The following is a 22,310-nucleotide window of genomic DNA, read 5'->3' on the forward strand; positions in this document are numbered from 1 at the left end:
TGCCTTGTATGGATGTTCCTGGGCATGGCAGCAAGCACTCAGCTCTGGTATTGCTTCAGTCTGCGGTGCACGGAGGGGCCAGGGGTGTGCCTTGGAAAAAATCAAATGTGCAGTGCCATCAACCTTATTCTGGGGTTAGCAGTGCTCTCCCATTCCCTGGCACAGCACAAGGCTACGAGCTTTGCAGTGGGCAGTTTTCATGGGACCAGTTTTCTGGGATGTGAGCTCAAGGATGAAGAACTGCCCTCTGATGATTTTTCTACCATAGATGTAGCTGTTATGATAGGACAAAAGGTAGTGATTTCAGACTAATGGAGAGGAGATTTAGATTGAATGTGAGAAAAAAGGTTTTTTTTATGATAAGGGTAGTGAAACATTGGCACAGGTTGCCAGAGATGTGGTGGGTGCCCATCCCTGGAGACAATCAAGGTCAGGTTGGACGGGGCTCTGAGCATCTGATGGAGCTGTAGGTATCCCTGTTCATTGCGGGGGAGTTTGAAGGTTTCTTCCAAATCTATGATTCTGTGATTGTGACTTGAAAACACAACATTTATTACTTCTGTTTCCATCAATGGGAGATCCAGAGAAATACCAAAGAAACTCACAGGGGTCGATGGCAAATCGTCTGTTTATCCACAAGGAAACACATGAGTGTGTCATGGGTTTCTAGAAATTCATGTTGTTTGCCTAGAGAGGATGGAGAGAAGAAATATAAAAGGAAACTCAGACTAAAGAAATGCCTTGAAATCTGCTTATGGGGTGTTGGTGTTGTCACTCTTGGGAATATGCTCCTATGCTGCAGAAAGTAAATGTCCTGGTGGGAAAACCTTTCAGCCCTGTTCAAGCTGGGAATTTTGTTAATCACTCAGTAGAGCCACTGCCTCCGTTTCATTCCCAGGAGGCACCTTCCCAGCTCTCATGCCATTACAGCATCCTCTGTCTGTCATCGCGCTGCTCCCTGGGAGCGAGGGACGAGCAGCTTCATCCTTCTTCCTCTAAACGCTTCATCAGCCGCTCCCCTGAAAACTGTAAATAAAGGCCGCTGGGGATAGCTTTTCTGCTTGACCCCTCACCTGAAATGAAAATAGAGGTGGCTGGATTTCATCCTGATGTGGAGCTCCTTCCCGGGCCGGCTCTTTCCCGTCACTGTTGACAGTTACCTGCCAAGCCCCACGGTTACCTTTGATTTTGCCGTAATGACATCTCGGTACTTAGGATGGCTCTGGGCTCATAATCCTCTCTGCAGCCTTAACCAATTTATGGGTAACCTGAGAGCAGGCTCTCGCTTCCTCGTGATTTTGCCTCTTGTTAAATACACTAAAGGTATCAACAAACTGAGCTCGCTGCAGTAATGTGGCTATTGAATGCCCAGAGTGTGCAACTATTTGAATGTGCACCTGCTATAAATCTCTGCTTTTAGAGGGTAGCTGCATGTGCTTGCCGCATTAAAACTGCATTATGTTTTCTTTTCCCAGTGTGTGCTGCTGAAACAAATGCATTGTTAGCAATAAGCAGGCAGTGCTCCAAAGAGATGCTAAGAGCAGGAGGGAGCATTGAGCAAAGCGGGATTTATCCACAGATTTGCTTTGTCTGTGAGTGCTTTGTCTTTAAAATCTTCCAAGACAAAGTCCTTTATCTGTCTGGTGTGTTTGGAGGGTAAGCACTTCAGGGTTTTCTGTTTGCCTAACAGCTTCTGTAATAACTCTGTCTGATCTCTGGAGGACCTACCTGTGCGTGCACAGTGCGCTTATAAAAGAGCTTCATGGCTGTGAACAGTCTTGGAATTAGAGGAGGACACAAGCCATGACTCCCCATGTGTATTAATTAGCTCCTCTAAAGGAAATTTCTGGGCAGATGATTTACACAGGGGCGGAAGTAGGAGGGGGATCCCTGAGGAAAGCAAACACTTGAGACTTCAAGGCGAGGTGAGTTTGGTGGCACGCTTCTCTAATGACCATACGATCCAGGAGGTGCCCACTTCCTAAGCACAGATCAAAGACAAAAGGTGACTTCTGAAATGACATGCAACCACCTCTCGCATTGCTTAAATTCTCTCCCTCTGCTAACGTTTGATCTCATTTTACTTCTCCTGTCAGTGGAAGCAGGTGGTTGCTTTATTCTCCCTGACAAGTTTGGGTCAGTTAATGGATGCAGTGGGAAAGAAACCTGGATGTGGAACCAATCCAAACCTTCATTCAGTCAGTGGAGAGGCTCCTCTTCACTGCACTTGCTTTTGGGTGAGCGCTAGATTTTGAGTGGTTGTGATCCTGCCAAATCTTTAAGATGTGATTGCGGTATCAAGTGGGACTCAGAAAAGTCCAGCCAACTACAATCTCGCTGATAGAAAAAGAGGGAATATCTTCAAGTTGCACCAAGGGAGGCTGAGGTTGGATATTAAGAAAAACTTCTTCTCCGAAAGAGTGGTAATGCATTGGAACAGGCTGCCCAGGGAGGTGGTGGAGTCACCATCTCTGTAGGTATTCAAGAAACATGGAGATATAGTACTTATGGACATGGTTTAGTGGGCAGTACTGGTGGTAGGTGGATAGTTGGACTAGATGACCTTAGAGGACTTTTCCAATCTCAATGATTCTATGATTCTATGAAGCTCCTTGACATGGGGGCATATGTACTGAGGATTTTCCATGACACACCATAAATGCACAGCCCGTTTGTATTGACTGATGCCAAGGGCTCATGTTTGCTTTTCTGGGCTCTCAGCTCTCCATGGTGGCTCTACTGATTGCTGGTGAAAACACCAGACTCTTGGTCAGCAGATCTGTGGCACATGTGATTGCAGGTGGCAGGAACAAGTCAAGCCAATGTAATATTGTTGAGTTAGATCAGGAGCCTCTCTGAGACTTGGCTTGTTTGCAAAGCTCTGCTCTGATTTGGCCTGCTATTCTGTAACACACGAGGCTGTTCTGCCATGCTCCTTTAGCCTAACTCCAATTTTAACCTTCTCCTTCCAAGGAGAAAGGGTAGCAGAATTTACCTAACAGGCAAGCTCTTAACAAAGCCTTGGATATCTGATACATATAATGGTCCCAGAGGCATGTTTACTTTGGACAGAGTGAGTGAGTGAAAACCATTCTGGAAGGGCTTTTTCACCCCCAGTGACTTAAGCCTAACGAGGAGAAAAGTGATGTGGTTAAAGGGCTATTTAAACAACAGCATTAGTGAGCAGAGTTAGGTTCTCCAACAATACATGTATGTATTTACCTCAGGCAGGTGCATAAATATGCATTGATTTGTATCCTGGCACACAGAATACTCACACATGGGCAGTGATGAGATTTTAGCAGTCCTCTGCTGATGGATGCTTGTTGGGGGAAAGAGTGTGAGCAAACAGTGGATTGATTGTTTTTAGGAGGCTACAGCAGAAGTGCCTGAAGACTTGAGACATGACCACTGAGTTCACCACCTGCAAGAAGATGTTTGACTTTCAGGGATCACCCTGTATGTGATTTAGGTGGCTGGAAGAGAGCTACAGGTGCCCAAGTGTGGCTGCAGGTGGAAGGGCACTGGTTGCTTCACTTGGTGCCATAAATGCCTGCGCCAACATATGCAGAAAATTGGAGAAAAGCATGAAATAAACTATGGGAAACCCTCTCATGCTGGACGTGCTGCACTGTGACAAGAGTTCATGTTTTTAGACCCAAATGGATGACTGACCTCGTGCTGACAGAATGGGCTGTCAGCACTCGTCCCTTGAAGAAGAGTCTCCCCTTTGCACTTTATCTCCTGGTGGTGATAACGGGAAGGGAGATGCGCAGATTACACCCTGCCTCTTTCACACGATGGGGGTCCTGCTTACCGAGCACTTCCCTCTTTCAACAACCTCACAGGGGCAATGGATCTTATTCCCAGCCCAAAGAGCACCTGTCAGGAGCTGGGCTGACAGGAGGCATATCCTCCTTGGCCATGTTTTCTCGCAGTTAATTCATAATAACTGAGATGGTTGACCCAAACCTTGCCAGCACCTTGCACAAGAGCCATGCAGGCTTAGATAGCAGTGACGCCATCTCAGGAGTGGAAAAAGACAGCAGGTAGAGGAAGATAGGGCCAAAGTGAAGTGAAATCTCTTTTTGTGCTACCACGGTCTCACTGAGGCTATGAGACTGACTTTGTAGAGGTATGTAGCTACCTCTGAGCACAGGGAAATGTCCAGCAGTGTGCCAAGAAGGAGTTGTACTGATCAGGTACGCAAATCCCATTGCTTTATTTTATTACTGAGGTCACTGACTGTAATTTAAACTCATCGGGGCCTGAACTCAGCTGTCACACACTTGGTCTCTGGAAAACTCACTCCAGATGCTGTTAAAACATACCATTTGCCTTTGACAATCTGGTCCCAGCTGGCACATTGGCCTTGCTGTGGTTTCGTTATGCCTGCTCATAAAGCATGATGTGAAGGGGTCAAAAGCACCAACACCTTCTGGAAACTTTTCTGGTTGTGTGAGGTGATCAATGCCTGAAAAACAAGGGCACTTCCATTCAGGTGCCTGATTTATGCCCCCGGCCCTGGAAATCTCAGATGTCACCTCTCTGGGGTATTGTGAAAATAAACCAATTATCTTATTAGATAAGATTTCTTCTGCAGATGTTTATAAAGCAATGCTGATTATCAGTATTAGCTGCTTCCTTTGTGATGGGCAGCCTGCTATAGAACCAACATTTGGGTACAGTCATGTGGGGTACAACGAAGCCTTCTCAATGGACTGCTCCAAGAGAAGGGGAGTTTTCAGAAACATACGGAAAATGTTCAGCTGGGAAAAGATGGGGAGGAAAATACACAGCAAGAGCTGCCTGGCCAAACAGCTGCCAGCCAAGCAACCCATTCACAGAATCACAGAATCACAGAAGAGTCATTAAGGTTAGAAAAGACCTCCAAGGTCATCTAGCCCAATCACCATCCCAACCCCACCGTGCCCACTAACCATGTCCTTCAGTGCCACATCTCCACAGTTCCTGAACACCTCTGGGGATGGTGACTCCACCACCTCCCTGGCAGCCTGTGCCTATGCATCAGCACTCTTTCAGACCCCTTCTTGTGCACTGAGTGGTGTGCGTGGGGATGCCAGGGAGGGATGTGATGTGTGAGCATCCTTCTGCCAGTTCCTTTGTAATGAGAGTCATGGGGAACATATCAGGGAATTGATATCATGACAGAGGTAATGGCATTACAGCCCATAGGTGCCAGTAAGGAAGTTACAAAAGAAGTCTCTAAGTGCATAAAAACACTAAAAAAAAGAAAGGCATGTGGTTTGTTTACTTTTTCTTCGTATCTGAATTAGCAATGGAGAGGCAGATATGCTCACTCAGAGGCAGGGGAAGATGAGAGCAAGGTATTATGTTCCCACCCACTTCTAATTGGGATCCTGTTGGTAATTATCAGCTCCACCATTTGGTATCAGGGAAGAAGAAATGGGAAGCAATAGTGGGCTGCTCCTGCATGACCTATGCTGGCAATGTGCCTTTTAATTTCATGTGAACTGCGCCTGCGAGAAGACGGAAGGATCAAGGAAGATTAGAATTTGGAGCCAGGTTTTGGAAATTGTTTCCTATCTCAGTAATGAATCAGACACCTTAGGTAAAATTCGGATCCTACTGAATAAGCATTTTGGTTTTTTTAAGTTTAGCATGGCCAGGATTTCACTAATGACACCAAATGTAGCCAAGCACTGGTGTGCCTGCAGCTTGGAGCTAGCACCAGTGTTATATCCTAAAACTGTATCTCATTTATATTAGACTCTGGGTCTGATTCTGTTCTCCCTGTATGGGAGTTTGTCTGCTGAGTTAAAGGTGATGGGACAGTCTCTCCTGTGCTGTGGTGCTGTGCAGGATGCTGAGATGTTAAGAGTGAATTTTCTCAACGTATGTAAGTCTCGATTATTTTAGAGTGCAGATTGGTTTCATTTACATCAGGAAAAGGATTCTTTCTCCCTTCTCTGGAAGGAAGACACTCTTGAGAGCTTACTGATATTTTTGTGTTTGACTTTAAGGCAGAAGTTTGTTCCTAATTAATTGAATAAGTGCTTTAATCCCTGGCCTGAGGGCTTCCCATAGAGCATTAGCTGTATTAAGAAGGAAATGGAGTGTAATCCCTTTAATATAAGCACAGGAGAACACGAGAGTTTCACATTTCTAGAAATAATTCTTTCCTTGTTTTTCTTGTTTATCCTGATATTCGTTTGCATACAATACAGCAGGGATGAAGGGCTTCTCCTTCTGCCTGGCTCCTGTGCTGAGGTGCCAGCAACACGTGGCTCTGGCATTGGCATCCTTGGGCTCTGGTTATGCACTGATGCATAACGGGGTGAAAAGAGAAACAGCTCTGGAATTCAGCTCATTCCGATGGTGCCTGTGAACCCAGCTCCGTGACTGCTTTCCTCTGTATCCAGTGTGCTATGAGCACAGAACAAAAAGGAATTTTCTGTCCCAGTGTGGGGAATCAGAAACCCTTCAGAAATCAGTTCCCCAAGGCCAGGGCCCTCTCCACATCCTTCCGAACAAATTGCTTTTCACTGCTTTTCAGTAAAGTCAGACCAGGATCCTGGAGCCGAGATGTCGTATTTCTGACTCATGCATCATCACTAGCATTTACCACTATCTGCATTAACTGTAGTGCAGGAGAATCTCCTTTCTGATCTGATATCCAGGCTCAAATGTGGCTACAGAAATTGGACTCTTGGATGAGATTCAGCTGACCAAACCTGTGCTTTCCGAGAAAGCAGTTCATTTCTTCCCAAAATACGTGTCTCCACTGGTCACATGAAACAGGCTAAATGAGCCAGGAGGCCAGGAAGGTTCAGCTCAGAGGGAGACATCCTCTTTGTAGACATCTAAAATGAATGGAAATTAGTCTTGGATGAGATGGATCCAAAGGTAGTTAATGCTTGATGTTTATGAAAGAATAATTACTGCTTCATGAGTATGAGACAGAGGACTGCCCCCCCTCAAGGGCTCAGAAAGGGGCTTTGCTCCTCTCCCATGTCCCCAGCTTTAGCTGAAGGAGCAGGTAGCAGCTCCCTGTGTTTGCCTTGAGGTGGCTTCTCCCCAAGAAGCCTCATCCCACACATCATGGGGTAAGGTCCCCTCCCACCAAGGCCTCCAGTGTTCTAGATCGTGGGAGTCTCACAAGGGCCAGGAGGTTTCCCTTCTCCATGGAAACCCTGCTGCCACCAAACATATCCCATTGTGCAGATACCAAGGCACTTCTCCTGTCCTGGGAAGGGACACGGAGGTTTACCTCTCTGCCTGTGGGCAGCTGGTGGTGAGGTGCTGTCATCTCATCTCTGCTGGATCCTGCCAAGCTTCATCTCCTGAGCTGTCTGGCTCCATAGGTGCTCATTGCTGGATGTGTACACTTTGCATCGCTGAGATTGGATGATGTCAGTCATACTCCAAACACCAGTTTGGGGTACGCAGGGGTCCTACAGCCACATCTGAATCCCCTTTCTCCTTCCAGGACCCACACCAAGTCTCTAGATCCCTTGCCCCTTGGGGCAGTGGGGAGGAGAAGATCTGGTATGCCGGCTGTTGACAGAATGACTTCTTCTGGTCCAGGTTCCTGGTTCACCACAGAGGATGCAATGAGGAAACCAGTGCATTCGAAGGTGAAAAACAAAAGGGGATCCCTCCCTCCCTGGGTTTTGAGTAATGGATTTGCAGTCTGCCAGGGTGGGAAGATAAGAGGAGCTGGTGACAACAGGCTTCTGGGTCCTGGCCAAAGGCAGCCACTCGTCTGGGAAGCCCGGAGGGAGAAATGAGTGAAATGCTGGAATAGAGTAATGAGGATATGGAATATATTCTTGCACATAATGAATGGCACTGCTGGCAAGGCACAAGGAACCTTCTGTAAGATGCTGTGTGCTGGCACAGTTATTGGTTCCTTTTATCTCAGTAGGTGCTTTAAGTATTTCAACTTTGTCCAAAGCACCAAAGTGAGCCTGAAGGCTCATCTCACCCACTTTCCTGTCTCCAGCAGTGGGCTGTGGTGGATGCCAAGGGGGGAACACGGGAAACAGGATGAGCACATAGTGCTTCCTCCCTGAAATCCTCTGCACGTCTCCTGAAGTTTACACAGCATTCATTTTTGGTCTCCAGGCTGGTGTCACAGCCTTAATATCCCTTGGTGGAATTTTCCTCCATAATTTCTCCAGTTGCTTTGCAGAATATATATTGACATTTGCCAGTGCTTGACTTCAAAGATGTGAGGAGCATAAAAGAAATATTGAAATATGAGACAAAAGCTTAACCTGTGTGACACTGGACCTCAGCAGTGATGGAAGTATATTAGCAGCTTCATATTTGTGCATTGAACATCTCTATACTTGTGCCCTGAGCAGTCCAGGGAGGCTTGAGAAAGGCAGAAGGAAGGTGTTCACTATAGTGGTCTTCCTGGCACTAGAAGAACCTGCAAGGTTGTTGTCAAAAGATCTTGGACCTTCCTGGTCACCCTTCTTGAGATTTAACTAAGCAAGGGGCTGCTCCTGTTGGACTGATCCCAGGAGACAGAGATTGCATCCAGAATAGCAGTTTGTCCTCTAAGCCGAAGGAGGCAGGGGAGGTTCAGGTTGGATATGAGGAAAAATATCTTCTCTGAAGAAGTGGTAATGCATTAGTACAGCTGCCAGGGAGGTGGTGAGTCACCATCCCTGGAGGTGTTCAAGAATTGCAGAGATGTGGCACTGAGGGACATGAGTTAGTGGGCATGATAGTGCTGGGCTGGTGGTTGGGCTAGATGATCTTGGAGATCTTTTCCAACCTTAATGATTCTATGATTCTGTGTTTCTGTCATCACCTTTAGAAGGTGACAAAATTGACCAAGCCCTAGCAGCTCATTGTGTTTGCTTCCTCTTCTTTCAGCCACCTGTGTCACTGGGTATGTACAGGAGCACGTACAAGAAGGAGTACAAATGGCATGAGGAAAACAAACCACCCACTGAAGAGGACGTGAAGGTACTATGGGCACTTCCTTGATTTGCTCCATGACCTTTGGTGCCAGCTCCCTGCTCTTGGCTATGGGACAGCCAGGGACTGGGTGGGCCTGGGATTGGGTGGGTGCAGATGTGAGTCCCTTTGGTCCACTTTTGTCCCTACTGCCGTGACCCACCAGCAGTTCCATCATGCCCAAATACCCAAGGCCTCTGTCCCCATCCCTTCTGTGGGAAATCACCCTTGTGCCCTCCAGTGAACGCATTAGGGCGGGCTGTGCTAATTACACTCATTAAGCCAGGGCATTAACGGCTGCATGCTGAACCGCACCTAAGCCTTGGACTCCTATCGCTCCTTGTGGGGCCGATGGAGTGATCAGGATCAGATCCATCCCAGTGCCGCCTTTAGGAGGGGGATTGCGTTAGGGATGGAGATGTCTCCGTGCCCCGACACGGGCCTGAGGAGGCTTCTGCGGGGAAGCTTACGTTGTTTTCTTTCTAATCCCCTGGCGGTGCGAGTGACCCCCTGAGCTATTTAATCTGATTTGCTGCGCTCCGCCTGCCCTGCCCTAATTGCTTGTGGCAGCCCGGTGGGGACAGCTGTGGTTTGCACCGGGCCACTGCCGAGAAGTGGTGGGGGGCATGTTCGCTTGCTAAAGCACTTTGGGCTCATTCGCTCACGAGAGAGAGGGAAAAAAAAGCATTCAGGCTGGGGAGGGAGAGTGGGCAACAACAGAGGAATCATTGTGTGAAGGTGTCTGCTGGGGCTGTCTGTGCAGGAGGGTGGTGGTGGCTCTCATCCTGCACGTCAGGCCCTGGCTGCACTGCTGTCCTTGGCCCTCTCCTTTCCTCCCCTATTTCCCGGCTGCCAGCTCCCCTCCTCCTGCCCTTGGGAGCACTCCCGCTGCCAGCAGCCTTTATTAGTGGGGCTCTGCTGGGCTGGCGAGTGCTTCCCGGAAAGCCCAAGCCTCAGGTGGCCTCCAGGAGGGCAAGGTTAACCCCTGCCTGCTGCAGCACGGCAAGAAGCGGTTATGGTGCCCAATCCATGCACCTCAACTTCTTTTCTTTATTACTACTATTTTTCTTGACAACTTTGGAAGGCTATATGCATTATGAGGAGGTCCTTGTGGAGTTGAAGGGAGGAAACAGCTGAGATGTGACTGCTTTCATTGGGTTGCATCTCCCACTGACTCTTCATTGACCCTCTATTGACTTGCAAGGAAAGCTGTTCCACTGGGTCAAGCGCCGATGAGGTCCTTGGGAAACCCAAGTTTTGCTTTTGCTTTTGTTAAGTGGATAAAAACACCTGGGGGATTTTCTGTGTGAAATCTGGGGTGATGTCCTGCTGGAAGCTGAAGACATCCTTGGGTTAAGACAGAAAGCACCATCTGCTCTGTCACCCCCACCATGGGTCTCCAGAGGCTCTTGTCCCTCCAGAGATGCCTCATGAGGAGCTCTTGCTATCCTTGTGGCAGGAAACTCCCAAATACAGGTGGTCCCCATAGCTCAGCAGCCTCCCCTTGCCCTGATCTACGCATGGTGAGGAAGTCACCTTGAGCTCAGTGATGGCAAGGTGAATCCTGAGGATTTATGAGGCCAAGGGACAAAGGGAAACTTATGGAGGTCCAAAGCAAGAAGTCACAGATAGCTGATGGACAAAACATGGACCTGGCAGAGCAGGAGTTTCTTTGGCTGAGCCTTTAGCAAGGATCAGTCGGCTCCACACAGAGCTGTAGCATGCAGCTGGAAAGATGCTGAAGCTGGCAGATTCCCTGAGCAGCTGTGCCAGCTGCCACATCAGCCTTCCCCTGCCATGAATCCTTGTATGGATCTGTCCCTTCTGCTGGAAAGATCAGCAGCCTTCCTTCTCTGCTTCATGCTAATGGTTGAGGAGCTGGCACCCTGCAGTCAGGTCATTACCTCTTCCATCCTCCTGCTCTGCTCATTGCCTAGGGATGTGCTCATCCACCATGGGAAGACATGGAACGATGGAAAGACAGAAGAAGATGGAAAAAAAGTGGGCAAGAGTGACCAGCCAGAAAATCCCAACATGAAATCAGTTGTGGATTGAGGCCACAACCAGAGAGATCTGGGCTTGGTGTCCTGTTGCAGGTGGTCTCAGTGCTCAGCAACCATAAGAACACAGAAAGAAGGACATGAAGACAATCTAAGGGCTGGAGCACTTCTCCTATGAAGAACGATTGAGAGAGTTGGGCATGTTCAGCCTGGAGAAGGCTTCAGAGAGACTTGCAGGGAGCTTATAAGCAGGAGGGGAACGACTATTTATATGGTTTAATAATGACAGAACAAAGAAGAATGGCTTTAAACAAAAAGAGGGGAAATTTAGGTTAGATGTGAGGAAGGAATTCTTTACTCAGAGGGTGGTGAGGGTCTGGCACAGGCTGCCCAGGAGTTGTCCTTGGAGGCATTCAGTGCCAGGTTGGATGGGGCCCTGGGCAGCCTGATCTGGGGGGTGGTAACTAGCCTACAGCAGGAGGGTTGGAAGCAGATGACCTTTAAGGTCCCCTCCAACCTGATACATTCTATGATTCTAAAGAAGAGGCAGCCTTAATATTCTGTGCATTATTTAATGATACTTGTGTGGCTTCTTTGTGGCTGCGGTGTCCCTGTGGGCAGGAAGCAGTGTGAAGTAATGATGCTTTAGTAATTGTCCTCCTCACCATGTCTCCACTCACATGTGACTTCTTTCTGCAGAAGCTCAGAGACAAGGAGTTTGCCGTGCCCCAAGAGCCACAGGCAATGCCATACTATGACAAAGCTCTCGGGGAAGGGAGAGAAGTCACACGAAGTGAGAAGCAAGAAGGCATTACCCTCAGTCCCAGTGTGCTGCAGCAGACTCACGAAGAGCAGAGAAAGCACTTCAATTCAGACCTCCCCCTTGCAGAAAGCCATGCACCAAAGCAGTACCTCACCACTGAACTGACTGCAACCCAGGCGGACAGACCAGAGAGGCCACAGGCTCTCAGTGGGCTGGAGAAGGAACTATCTTCTTCCCAGCACCTTCAAGCCGCTGTTGGTGGCCCAGGAGCAACAGGTAATCCCACTCAGCTGGCGCCAGGGAGATCCAGCATCTGAGAGCTGTCTGCTGGGCTGTGCTATCTCAGGTCCCCCTGCCCCAGGCTATCTGGGCACCAATGGGCTGCAGTTGGGTAGCAGGCTCATGGCCTGCTTGTGTGGATTAAAATGTTAATACAAATCCTTGCTAGGACATCAGGAAAACAAAATCAGTGCTCAGCATCCATGCTTGATCTTCAAAAAGCACTGGAGATCTTCTTCTGAGTTCCAAGGTAGAAGGGAGGAGCCATTCTCCAGCACCAAGCAGGGGGATATGGGTAGGATGTCCTCTCTGATTTCCCATCTTCCACCATAGGATGTCTGTTTGGAGCTCTCAACTCTCCTCATGGTCAACGGGGGAGAAAAGCCACAGATATTTCTTGTAGGCTAGATGCTGCCATGAAGATCCTAGAATCATAGAATTGAGTTAGGAAGGACCCTTAAGGATCATCTAGTCCAACTCCCCTGCAAAGAACAGGGACACATACAGCTCCAGCAGGTTCTCAGAGCCCCATCCAGCCTGTCCTTGAATATCTCCAAGGACAGAGCATGAAATAGAGTGAATCCTGGCAGGACTTCTCTCTCTCCATGCACTAGAAGAGAGCTAGGATAAGTAGCTCAGATGGACACGTCTCCATTTGGTCAGATAACCATTTAAAGATGTCTCTTAACAACTGAAGGCTTCAAGCATCTCCTTGCTGAGCCCTTCTTACATTACACTGTATTGTGCTAGTGACACAACTGCTATGAGCTTTTTCCTTCTTGCTCTGCCCCTCTATAGTCCAGCAGCGCTGTATTTCTTGCAAAGTCTCTCATACAATGACCTGCAAAGGGTCTCAGCTCCTTTTAGCTCTCTGGAGCACCATGGAGACAGCATGGCTCCTTCCACTCACTTCACAGCACCATAAATCTTTCCCCCACTGGCTCTGTGAACCAAATCAATTCCAAATTGATGCAACTCAGCAAAGCTCTGCTGAAGGGAATGAGTCTTCCCTTGATTTATACCAGCTGAGGCTCCAAGTTGCCGTTGTTATATGCTTGCTCCCACCCGAGGGCAGGATTTGGGTAATTGATAGATTTTTCTATCTAATGCACTGTTGTCTTCTCTCATTTCTCAGGGATGTTGCTGTATAGGCAGAAGCTGGATCCCACCTGGGGTACCTACCAGCACTTCATGCTGGAGACAGGCCAGGCCCTGCAAGATGAGGCTCAGCAGAACAAGAATATGGCCCTGGCCTCATCAGTATTGGTGAAAGGTCAGTGAGTGGAGGCTGTGGCAGATGACTTCAGCCTGACCTTGGGTTTCTTGAATTTAATGCAGGAAGTGAATGAAGGAGGAGAAGTAAATACAGTGGGAAATGCCTGCAGGATCCGCACAGCCATCCACCTGTTGGTGGGAAGAAGTAGGGCAGGGAATACAATTTTCATCCAGAAAAGGTTGGAGCATTGTAAATAACATCTCTTCCATCCCCGTTTTCATATGGGCCACTCCAGGTGGTGCAACTGAAGTTGGTGGGTATGTGTGCATTCTCACTGCTTTGCTATGAGCCCTGACAGAATGTTTTCTGTAGGCAGTTCCATTTGGTCAGAGGGACACACATGAAGGAGAGAACATGACAGCCCTTCAGGCCAGCTCCTGCAAGGATTTCTGGGGGACAAAAGCAAAGCAGATGTGATGATCCTCACCTAGGGGCTGCTCTCCCTGCATGCATCCCCCCTAGCATGGGGCTGAGCTGCTGTCCCATTTCCAGATTTCCGTGGTTTCTGCACTAAGAGCAGCCCTCTGGCAGCAGATGTACAGCCTGCAGGCAGGGAGCATGTTTTTACCACAAAGTCACTGCAAACTGGTTTTATTTGGGGTCACTCATGCACCTATTTCCATGCACGCAACCAAAGACACAAATGGAAATGAGGAAACAGCCCTGCATGAACACCCAGTTCAGCCACACATCGGTGTCCATGCATCCTCTTGTGGTAACATTGCACAAGATGGGCTGTGGAGTATTTTTGTTTTTCTGCAAAGGAACTCATCCTTGTTTTACTCCTGATGAAGTAAGGCAAAGATGTGTTGCTCTGGCATGATAAAAGAGGAAAATATAGACAGCAGGAGAAAATACATAGCAGCAGACCAGTCAGTGTCCACAAGGGACAAAACACCTTGTGTGACTTAAGAGGCCATAGGAAATGAGTGCTAAAATATCTCCATCCCTACCAAGGAAGAACTTGCATTTTCCCTTGGTTAACTCTCCTTCATGGTCATGGAAGCTCCAGTGGGAGTGCTAAGAGCATAAAGTGCTGATGGAGCTCAGGAGAAGGGAGAACTGTTGGACTGCAAGATGCAGGGAATAGAGACCCCCCCCCAGAATATTTAGAATTATAGAATCATTTGAGTTGGAAAGGACTTTGAAAGGCCATCAAGTCCAACTCTCCTGCAGTGAACAGGGACATCTTCAGCCAGATCAGGTGCTCAGAGCCCAATCCACTGTGATCTCTTGATTATTTGTACTCTCCTTCACTAGAGTGCTTTGACCATGACCGGAGAAGTACCTACAGCACCGACTTCCAGCACCAGCCTGCAGCCTACACTGGAAGCTGTATAGCAAATAAGAATCTATCTCACATTTTCACTGAAGATGAACACTTCCACCAGTAAGGGAAAGCTGGGCTGGGGGAGTGGGTTGGGAGTAGGGACAGGGTAAGAATAGAAAAGTGGTTTTGGAGCTGGTTGGGATTGGAAGGTGTTTCTCAAGTGTATTTCTCCATGTCCACATTATGCAATGTGTTCAAATGAATTCCCTCAGGGCCACAGCCTTCCACAAGGCTCAGCCTTTTCTTGAGAAGTTTTATAGTAGGGTTAGTATGATCTGGGAAGTTTTTCCTGGGGCAACCATTGACAATTTCCCTCAGGAAGTAGGAACTGAGGTCCCTGCGGGATGGGCACAGGAGGGCACATCTCAACATTTCGGTGCCTGGGCTTCTCCTGGGAAAGGAAGCTCTTGGATCAGACAGGGCAGGAGCTGTTTGTGAGGTGACTCATCTGCACGCTATGAACAAACAGGCATAAACTGCTCCTGAGCTCTGATTTCTCACTGCAAAGGTAATTCCTCCCTGCTGCCTCATCCCCGCGCCTCCCCCTAGCATATATATATTCCAGATTTACACTGAAGTCTTGATGTTGATTTACGATCTTGGATTTAGGTGTGGGCTGCAGATGGAGCTGGTGCAGTGGTTGACCTAGGTGGGTGACTGGCCCCAGTGACAGTACTCACTCCTCATTACCTTCTCCATGTTCTCCGCAGGAACCGCTGGGTGTCTGAATACAAGGACAACTACAGCATTTACTTGCAGAAGCTGAACTGGGCATCTCAAGGCCGCACTGCAGAACTTGGCTCTGCCTTGAAGCCCCAAGGGCTGTCTTCCCAGAGTGAGGTTTCATCAGACACAGCCCAATGAGTGCTGCTGCACGGTAAGTGGCAGCATTACCCGTGTCTGTGCTGAAAGCTGGGTGACACTGTGCTGGGGAGTCAGTAGGATTTCAGAGGTTGAGGCAGTGGGATTACAGGGGCACATTCATGAGGTGATGAGCCAAAGCCTGAGCAGCCTCACTGAGCTGGCCCTGATTTCAGCAGGCTTGAACCAGGAGACCTACATTGCATTGTGTTGTTCTGATTGATGTTAGGATGCATTACCCATGCTGTTTTGTGATTGCAGCTCCCTGTTCTCCAAGCTGAAGGATATTTTCCACCAGAGATCCTGGAAGCCTGGAAGCCTCTATTCCAAACCCACCATTACCAAATACTTTTAAAGCGTTCAGCAGAAACCTTTTTACACATGTATTTCATGAAGAAACCTGAGCTTTTCTCATTGTCAGAAATAAAAAGGTTTTTGTGGACAGTGCAGAGCTAAAAGCACCCATCAAAGTTAAGTTTACATACTTGTTAAAAAACTCTGTGTTCATTTACTGTCTTAAGAGCCTTGTGAATGTTACTGAGAGCAGTCAGCATTGATTTTGCTGCGTGTTTTTGGGGTTTAGGGTGGTATCTAGATTTGTGGATGGAGCGAGGCTGCTGCCAGCCTGAAGGTGGCATTGCAGGGCTGCAGATGCATGGAAGGTGCTGGGAATGGCTGGTGGCCCTGATCCCACCCAGCTCTGCCTTGGGATCTTCTGAGTGGGCACCAAAACTGTCCTAGAATAGACAGCATAGAAACCTTCCTCCTCAGCACCTCAAACATGCTGCTTTTCATGTGACATGTTTATGGTACTCAAGGATGAACAAGATACTTTGAACAGATACGGACAAAATATCAAAAGATAATGATGACAACCAATAACCTCTTTTACAGTAATATCAAACATACCTAGACCAGGAGCAGGTGGTGATGGCATCTACAGACAAAGCAACACACTGGTCCCTGCCCCAAAGAATTGACTGTCAAAGGGAATCACCTCTTCTGCTTCTTTGCACACTACTCCATCACCATAGCCCAGGGACAAATTTTGCCATTAACTTGCTGCAGGACCCTAGGAAAGCCACCTGCTCTCATCAAACGACAAGAAATAATGGCCCTAGGTTATGCCAGGGGAGGTTCAAGTTGGATATTAGGAAAAATTTATTCTCTGAAAAAGTGATAATGCATTGGAACAAACTGCCCATGAAAGTTGTGGAATCACCATCCTTGGGAGCATCCAAGAACTGTGCCAATGTGGCACCAAGGGACGTGGTTAGTGGGCATGCTGGGGATGGATTGATGGTTGGACTTGATCTTAGAGGTCTTTTCCAATCTTAAATGATTCTATGATTCTGCTTGGACATGCAATAGAAGGATTCTCGGGCTTGGGATGTCACTGACCCAGTCAGCATAGCATTGGATATTGTAGAGATTCCCCCAGCAGCTGTGTACAATGGGTAGAATTTGAAAAGCAAAATCAATGAAACTGCCTTTACCTCAAAAATAGGAAAAAAATAATATTTTTCGACACCATAAGTTCCAGAAGATGTTTGAATTCTTTGGGGAATGGGACCATGACAGTAGAAATGTTCTTAGTGGGACATGCACTTTTGTACTGGTTAAAACAAATCCTATGATCTCACTGATAGGTTTACCTTATGAAAAAACGTCATTATCCCAACTCCCCATGCTGGAGACAGGTTCCTTAGACATGCTGGCATTGCTCCATGGCAACAATCTGATAGGCAGACAGGGTCTGCGTTGTGATGAATTATGTATGTAAGGTAATGGGCATCCATGATGGAAACAAATGTCCAAATTGGATGATGCACATATCAGAGTACTAATGAAGATGTTCAGTCAAGCAAACTGATGATGGACTTGGTAATGGGGTCCTTAACTGTGTGCTTATCTGCAATGAATAGTAGATCAGCAGGGGCACCTTAGAAAGTCTTCAGCTTCATATTGGCTCCACTAATGCGTGGCACTTTCAGTCTGTGGGTTATTCCTTCTCTTCTGGCAGCTGGGGAACTAAGGCAGATCAAATCACTCCTCAGGTGAAAAATACAGAGCCACTGCTCTGGCCACAGAGCATTCTACTATTTGTCTTCCCAGAGTCACATTTGTTTTCTTTCCTATGTTAGTTTTTCCATCCCAAGAGACCTTGCTTTCTATGGAGGAGCCTTGCACTAGCAACGAAGTCCAAAGGAAAGACAAAACGAAACCAACCAACCAAAACCAACAACAACAACAAACCAAAACAGTAGAGGGAAATAAGTGAGAGATGAGTCAGACTGTGGCTGGTGGAGACCAGGAGGTATTTTCCAGGAGCCTGTCACCCCAGTACTGCTGTGGTTGATACTATTGATACTAGGAATATTCCTCCAAAGCATTTGGTGCTGGCCTGTGTCTGAAACCAGGGAACTCTCCCAGATAGAGGCTGGCTTGATCCTGTTCTCTGGTGGGAAATACAGAACCAAGAGAGGGCTGATTCTGTTCAAGTCCAAGCGATGACCTCCATAGAGCCATCAGAAACATGTTCCTTCTTAGGGCATTCAGTTGATCCCATCACAGAACGCACAACACAGTGAATGTGGTTTGGAGTTTTCTCCCCAGTGCATGCATCACTTCAGGGAAAATAAGTTCTCAGTAGGGTTGAAGGGTGTTCTGTGAGTGCCTTGGTGCCATCTCCTGGGTGGAAGGGGAAATTCTCTCTTTAGGGATGAATGTGTGTCCAGACACCCACTTGGTGCTGGCTGTGCAGGCTGTCTCCTGGTAATGGGGTGTGTGAGTGTGGCATTGGAGTATCAAACTGTGCCCCATCCACTTTGTTGCTCAATACTTTTCTTCCTTAAGGTGCACAGTGAGGATGTCTGCTCTGGGAAAAGCGTGTTCCATTCACTGTCATCACCACAGAGTAGCATTTCCCTCTTTTAATTTTGTCTTTTGTGTTTCCAAGCATGGAAGAACAAACTGAATTCTGAACTTACTCCACGCATCCCTTATGGGAGAACTCGTTCAGAGTGATTGGGCATTAGTGCAGTAATGACTATAAGAAGTAAACTGAACACTGCAGAGCTACAACAGTATAATGTGTCATTTGTAAAAGAAAAGAGCCAGGTCCCTCCTCAGCTCAGCCACCAACCCTGCAGAAATTATAAGCAAAGCTCAAGAGCCCAACTTCGGAAGCGATGTATTTCAGCAAAACTATTTTCATTTATTAGGGGATGTCAATCAGAGCTTTGGGAGTAGTATATCTTTAATGTAACTTTGCCAACGACAGGGTTCAGAAGAGACAGAGAGAAAGGACAAGAAGAGAGTAAAGTTTGTTACAAAGCAGTGGACGGCTTGGTAGTTGGAAATAAAGCAACTGTCAGCCACTCCTCCCAATTTTCATCATATGGCCTTTGGAAGACACAAGCACTGCCCTGCTCCCAGGGAAAAATGGTGCCATCCAGCCATGCTTTCCTCCTCAGGAGTCAGTTTTATATCAAACCAAGCCTATAAGCATCATTTCCTTCCTTTTATTTTTTAACAGTGTCTAATTGAAACACACTATCATATTTGCTGTGTCAGTTTTAATTCTTCCACATCCAGCTGGAAACAGACAGATGTTATGTGCTACTCAGTGGTAGAATAGGATGCCAAAACAATAGGAAAAAGAAATAGATTTTATTTCTCTACAGGCTATTCCAGCAGATGAGACAAGGCTCCTGGCCAAGTTGCTAATAATAAGCCAATTAATTTAGTATGTTTGCAGAGCAAATGGTCACATCAGAAAGTTTCTGATCTAATCAACATTGGAGAGTCTCCCAGCCTGGCTGTGCTAAATGTTAGCACTGTCAATCTCAGTTTGCAGTATGAGATTGCTCTGCATTTACCCAAGGAATGTGCAAGGATGTCTGGGTCCAGGGAGTGGTGGTGAATGGGGTTAAATCCAGCTGGTGGTGTTCCTCAGGGGTCAGTATTGGGGCCAGTCTTGTTTAATGTCTTTAGAAATTGGATGAGGGGATTGAATGCACCCTCAGCAACTTTGCAGATGACACCAAACTGGGAGAAAGTGTTGATCTGCCTGAGGGGAGGTCCTACCAAGGGATCTGGACAGGCTGGGTCAAGGGGCTGAGGCCAACTGTGTGAAGTTCAACAAGAGCAAGTGCTGGGTCCTACAGACATAAAAATAAAAATAACAGTTGGTGAACTAAAGGAAAAACTGATGAACAGCAGCTGATGGGCCTGGGGAATATGATGATGTGGTATGTGGGGATGGGGCAGAGGTCCTGTGCAAAGAAACTTGGGCATCTTACAAAAATCAAGACCATGAGGTTGGCAGGAGGACCTCAGCAGGGAAGGTCCTTGTGCTGTCCATGGAGCAGAGAGCACACTGCCAGCCAATGGCCGTGGCATTTCAAGGACATTAAGATGTGCAGGAAGGTGACTGAGAGCTCTGTAGAGTGGGATGTGTGCCTGAGCCAGATGCTGGCGATGAAACTCTTGGTTCTATCTGTATTTGTGCCTGCTCAGTGCTGCCTTGAAACCCAGCCAGCAAGCATGTGAGAAATGGTAGGCATTTAGCACTTCTGTTTCTTGCATCAGTTTTCTGGTTGTTTAATAGGAAGCAAGTGGTTTGTATTCCAAATGGAGCTGTGCAGCCAGTGTGAGAAATACCAGCTATTAGCTCTGGTGCTTTGGCTTTAAATACAGTTCTTCCTCAAGCCAGCCACGGGCACGATGCTGTGTTTGCAGGAAAAAACATAAGTATGCCATTTCTGCTACAGTTTAGAGTAGTTTGGGAGTGGGCTTTGAACTGGAATCAGGTCATCTTCTTTCACTGACACACTTTTAGCTTTCTAGGTAGAGGTCAGGAAAGCAGAAGGACTTAAGAAAAGACAATATTTGATCTTTTGGAAAATTATTATCATAGAATCATAGAATCATAAAATAGCCTAGGTTGAAAAGGACCACAATGATCATCCAGTTTCAATCCCCTGCTATCTGCAGGGTCACCAACCACCAGACCAGGCTGCCCAGAGCCACATCCAGCCTGGCCTTGAATGCCTGCAGGGATGGGGCATCCACAACGTCCTTAGGCAACCTGTTGCAGTGCATCACCACTCTCTGTGTGGAAAACTTCCTCCTAATGTGAAAAACTTCCTCCTAAAGTTATGATATTATTCCATTTGTTTTTGACCTAATCTAACCTCTCATCTATTTCAGAGCAGAGTGAGCTGTCGCTACAGTCACTGTATTTCCAGCAATGCCAGAACAAGGTGACATCCATCTCCATTTTTAAATGGCTTTGTGGCCAGAAAAGAATTGGGTTTGTGGTTTTTTTTTTTTGTGTGAACAAATATAGCTTTGAAGGAATCCCTCTTTCCCCCAGTTTCATCCCCAGAAAGGAGAGGAAAAGTGCCTGAATGTGAGCTCCAGCTTCCTGGGGAGAGGCAGAAACCAGAGGCTGGAGATGACAGTCACCCACTAAGCCACTTCAGTGCTGCAGAATAGACACCATCCTACATTTCAGAGATGGCTCTTCTGGGACAAGCAGTGCCTGAGTCACCTCCTCATAAAGCTGCTCCCAGAATCACGTTTTCCATAATTACTTCACATCGTATAATAGAGGTTTTACTATTCAAATACTGTTGTGTTTTCTTTTTTTTTTTCTTCCCTTGGAGATGGGAGGGACCCATTCCTTTCTTCCTTTCTCAACAAAGGTTTTCTTCAAAAACCTCAATGCTATGAATAATTAATAGCCAGATTAGAGGTTGATAGTGTGAAAAGACTTTTTTGTGTGTGTGTTACCATATTGAAACAAATCTTGGAGAAAAGGGAATCCTGAGGGCACATCTATGCTGCTACATCAAAGGGCCAGGCACTCAGCTGAATCACCAAAGCAGCACCTTAACTCCCCAAGACAAGCTGCTACAGAGGGCTAGCCCTGATTAGTGTGGATGAAAGCCAGTTTAGGATGCTCAGCTTTACGGCTAGGGTTTGGTCTTGATCATTTTCTGTCTAACATGAGTGTGTATTCATGTGTATGGATGAACATTTCTATGTGTGTGTGTGTCAACCCAATGATAGGCACAACATGTATTTGTAGGAAAAATAGTATCCAGATGTCAAGCATTGCTAGAGATCTCACTGGGTGGGAAGAGGGGTGCTTTTGCTTATTTCAGGAATCCCAGGAGCATCTGAGCATCTTCAGAACAAGCAAGAACACTTTGTTTAAGTTTAAACCCTTCATGAATTCCAATTGAGAGCCATGGCTCAGCAGTGGAAATCTGTGCATCCCTGTGGTATGAGGAGTAAGGGTCTCCAGGGAGTTGTCTAACTAAGGAATAGGATCCCAGTTCCTCTTTGGGGATGGTCTAAGCCCAGCTGTAATTCATATTGATGGTATCACCTTGGTTTGGGACTGACGCACAAAATAAAAACTCAAGTCAGAGCACTAAGGTTAAAACAGGCTGTTTTTCACACATCAAAGTTGGAAATGAAAAAATACAGATTGGCTTCAGTTCTGGATTTTTTATCCCACCTTTATCAGGGATGGTGATGAGGACAAACCACAGGAGGACAGTGAGAGTGGCTGTGTTTCCAACAACCCACAAATTATTACACCTGGATAACTGTGGCTTCTTTACACCTCCACTCAAAGTAAATCAGTGCATTTGGTAGTCTACACCTCTGGAAGCTCGTAGGCTCTCCTGGGTATCTCAGGAGCATTTTCTGGGTTAAAATGTTCTACTCATATGGCTTCTGGCATTAGCAATCTTCCTGCAAATGACTGTATGAAGATTCAGAAATGTTTCCCTTTCCCTGTTATCAAGCACAAAAGGCTGGGGTCCATTC

The 22,310-nt window shown here is 47.0% G+C and overlaps 1 protein-coding gene across 3 annotated transcripts; it reads left to right on the forward strand.

The window, feature by feature from the left end:
- Window positions 1-7,181: 7,181 nt before the first annotated feature.
- LOC109367461 lies at window positions 7,182-21,077 on the forward strand. Of its 3 annotated transcripts, none has more exons than XM_019615062.2 (8): window positions 7,182-7,394; window positions 7,472-7,619; window positions 8,872-8,964; window positions 11,655-11,994; window positions 13,133-13,270; window positions 14,534-14,663; window positions 15,314-15,480; window positions 20,679-21,077. In XM_019615062.2, the coding sequence occupies exons 1-7, from the start codon at window positions 7,390-7,392 to the stop codon at window positions 15,465-15,467; spliced, it is 1,008 nt and encodes a 335-aa protein (XP_019470607.1). In that variant the 5' UTR covers window positions 7,182-7,389; the 3' UTR covers window positions 15,468-15,480; window positions 20,679-21,077. The 3 variants fall into 3 exon arrangements, with proteins under 3 accessions (XP_019470607.1, XP_019470606.1, XP_019470608.1); XM_019615061.2 differs by lacking the exon at window positions 20,679-21,077 and adding an exon at window positions 15,726-15,911; XM_019615063.2 differs by lacking the exon at window positions 20,679-21,077 and adding an exon at window positions 15,726-15,911 and having other exon boundaries at window positions 7,182-7,346.
- Window positions 21,078-22,310: the final 1,233 nt, after the last annotated feature.

The sequence above is a fragment of the Meleagris gallopavo genome, chromosome 4, assembly GCF_000146605.3.
Source record: "Meleagris gallopavo isolate NT-WF06-2002-E0010 breed Aviagen turkey brand Nicholas breeding stock chromosome 4, Turkey_5.1, whole genome shotgun sequence".
In the NCBI taxonomy this organism is placed as follows: domain Eukaryota; kingdom Metazoa; phylum Chordata; class Aves; order Galliformes; family Phasianidae; genus Meleagris; species Meleagris gallopavo.

What these genes read in the sequence shown, in the direction of transcription:
- LOC109367461 (XM_019615062.2), top strand. An exon ending in CCACTGAAGAGGACGTGAAG is followed by an intron (nt 8,965 to 11,654) that starts GTACTATGGGCA and finishes TTCTTTCTGCAG; the next exon opens with AAGCTCAGAGACAAGGAGTT. An exon ending in GAAGATGAACACTTCCACCA is followed by an intron (nt 14,664 to 15,313) that starts GTAAGGGAAAGC and finishes TGTTCTCCGCAG; the next exon opens with GAACCGCTGGGTGTCTGAAT.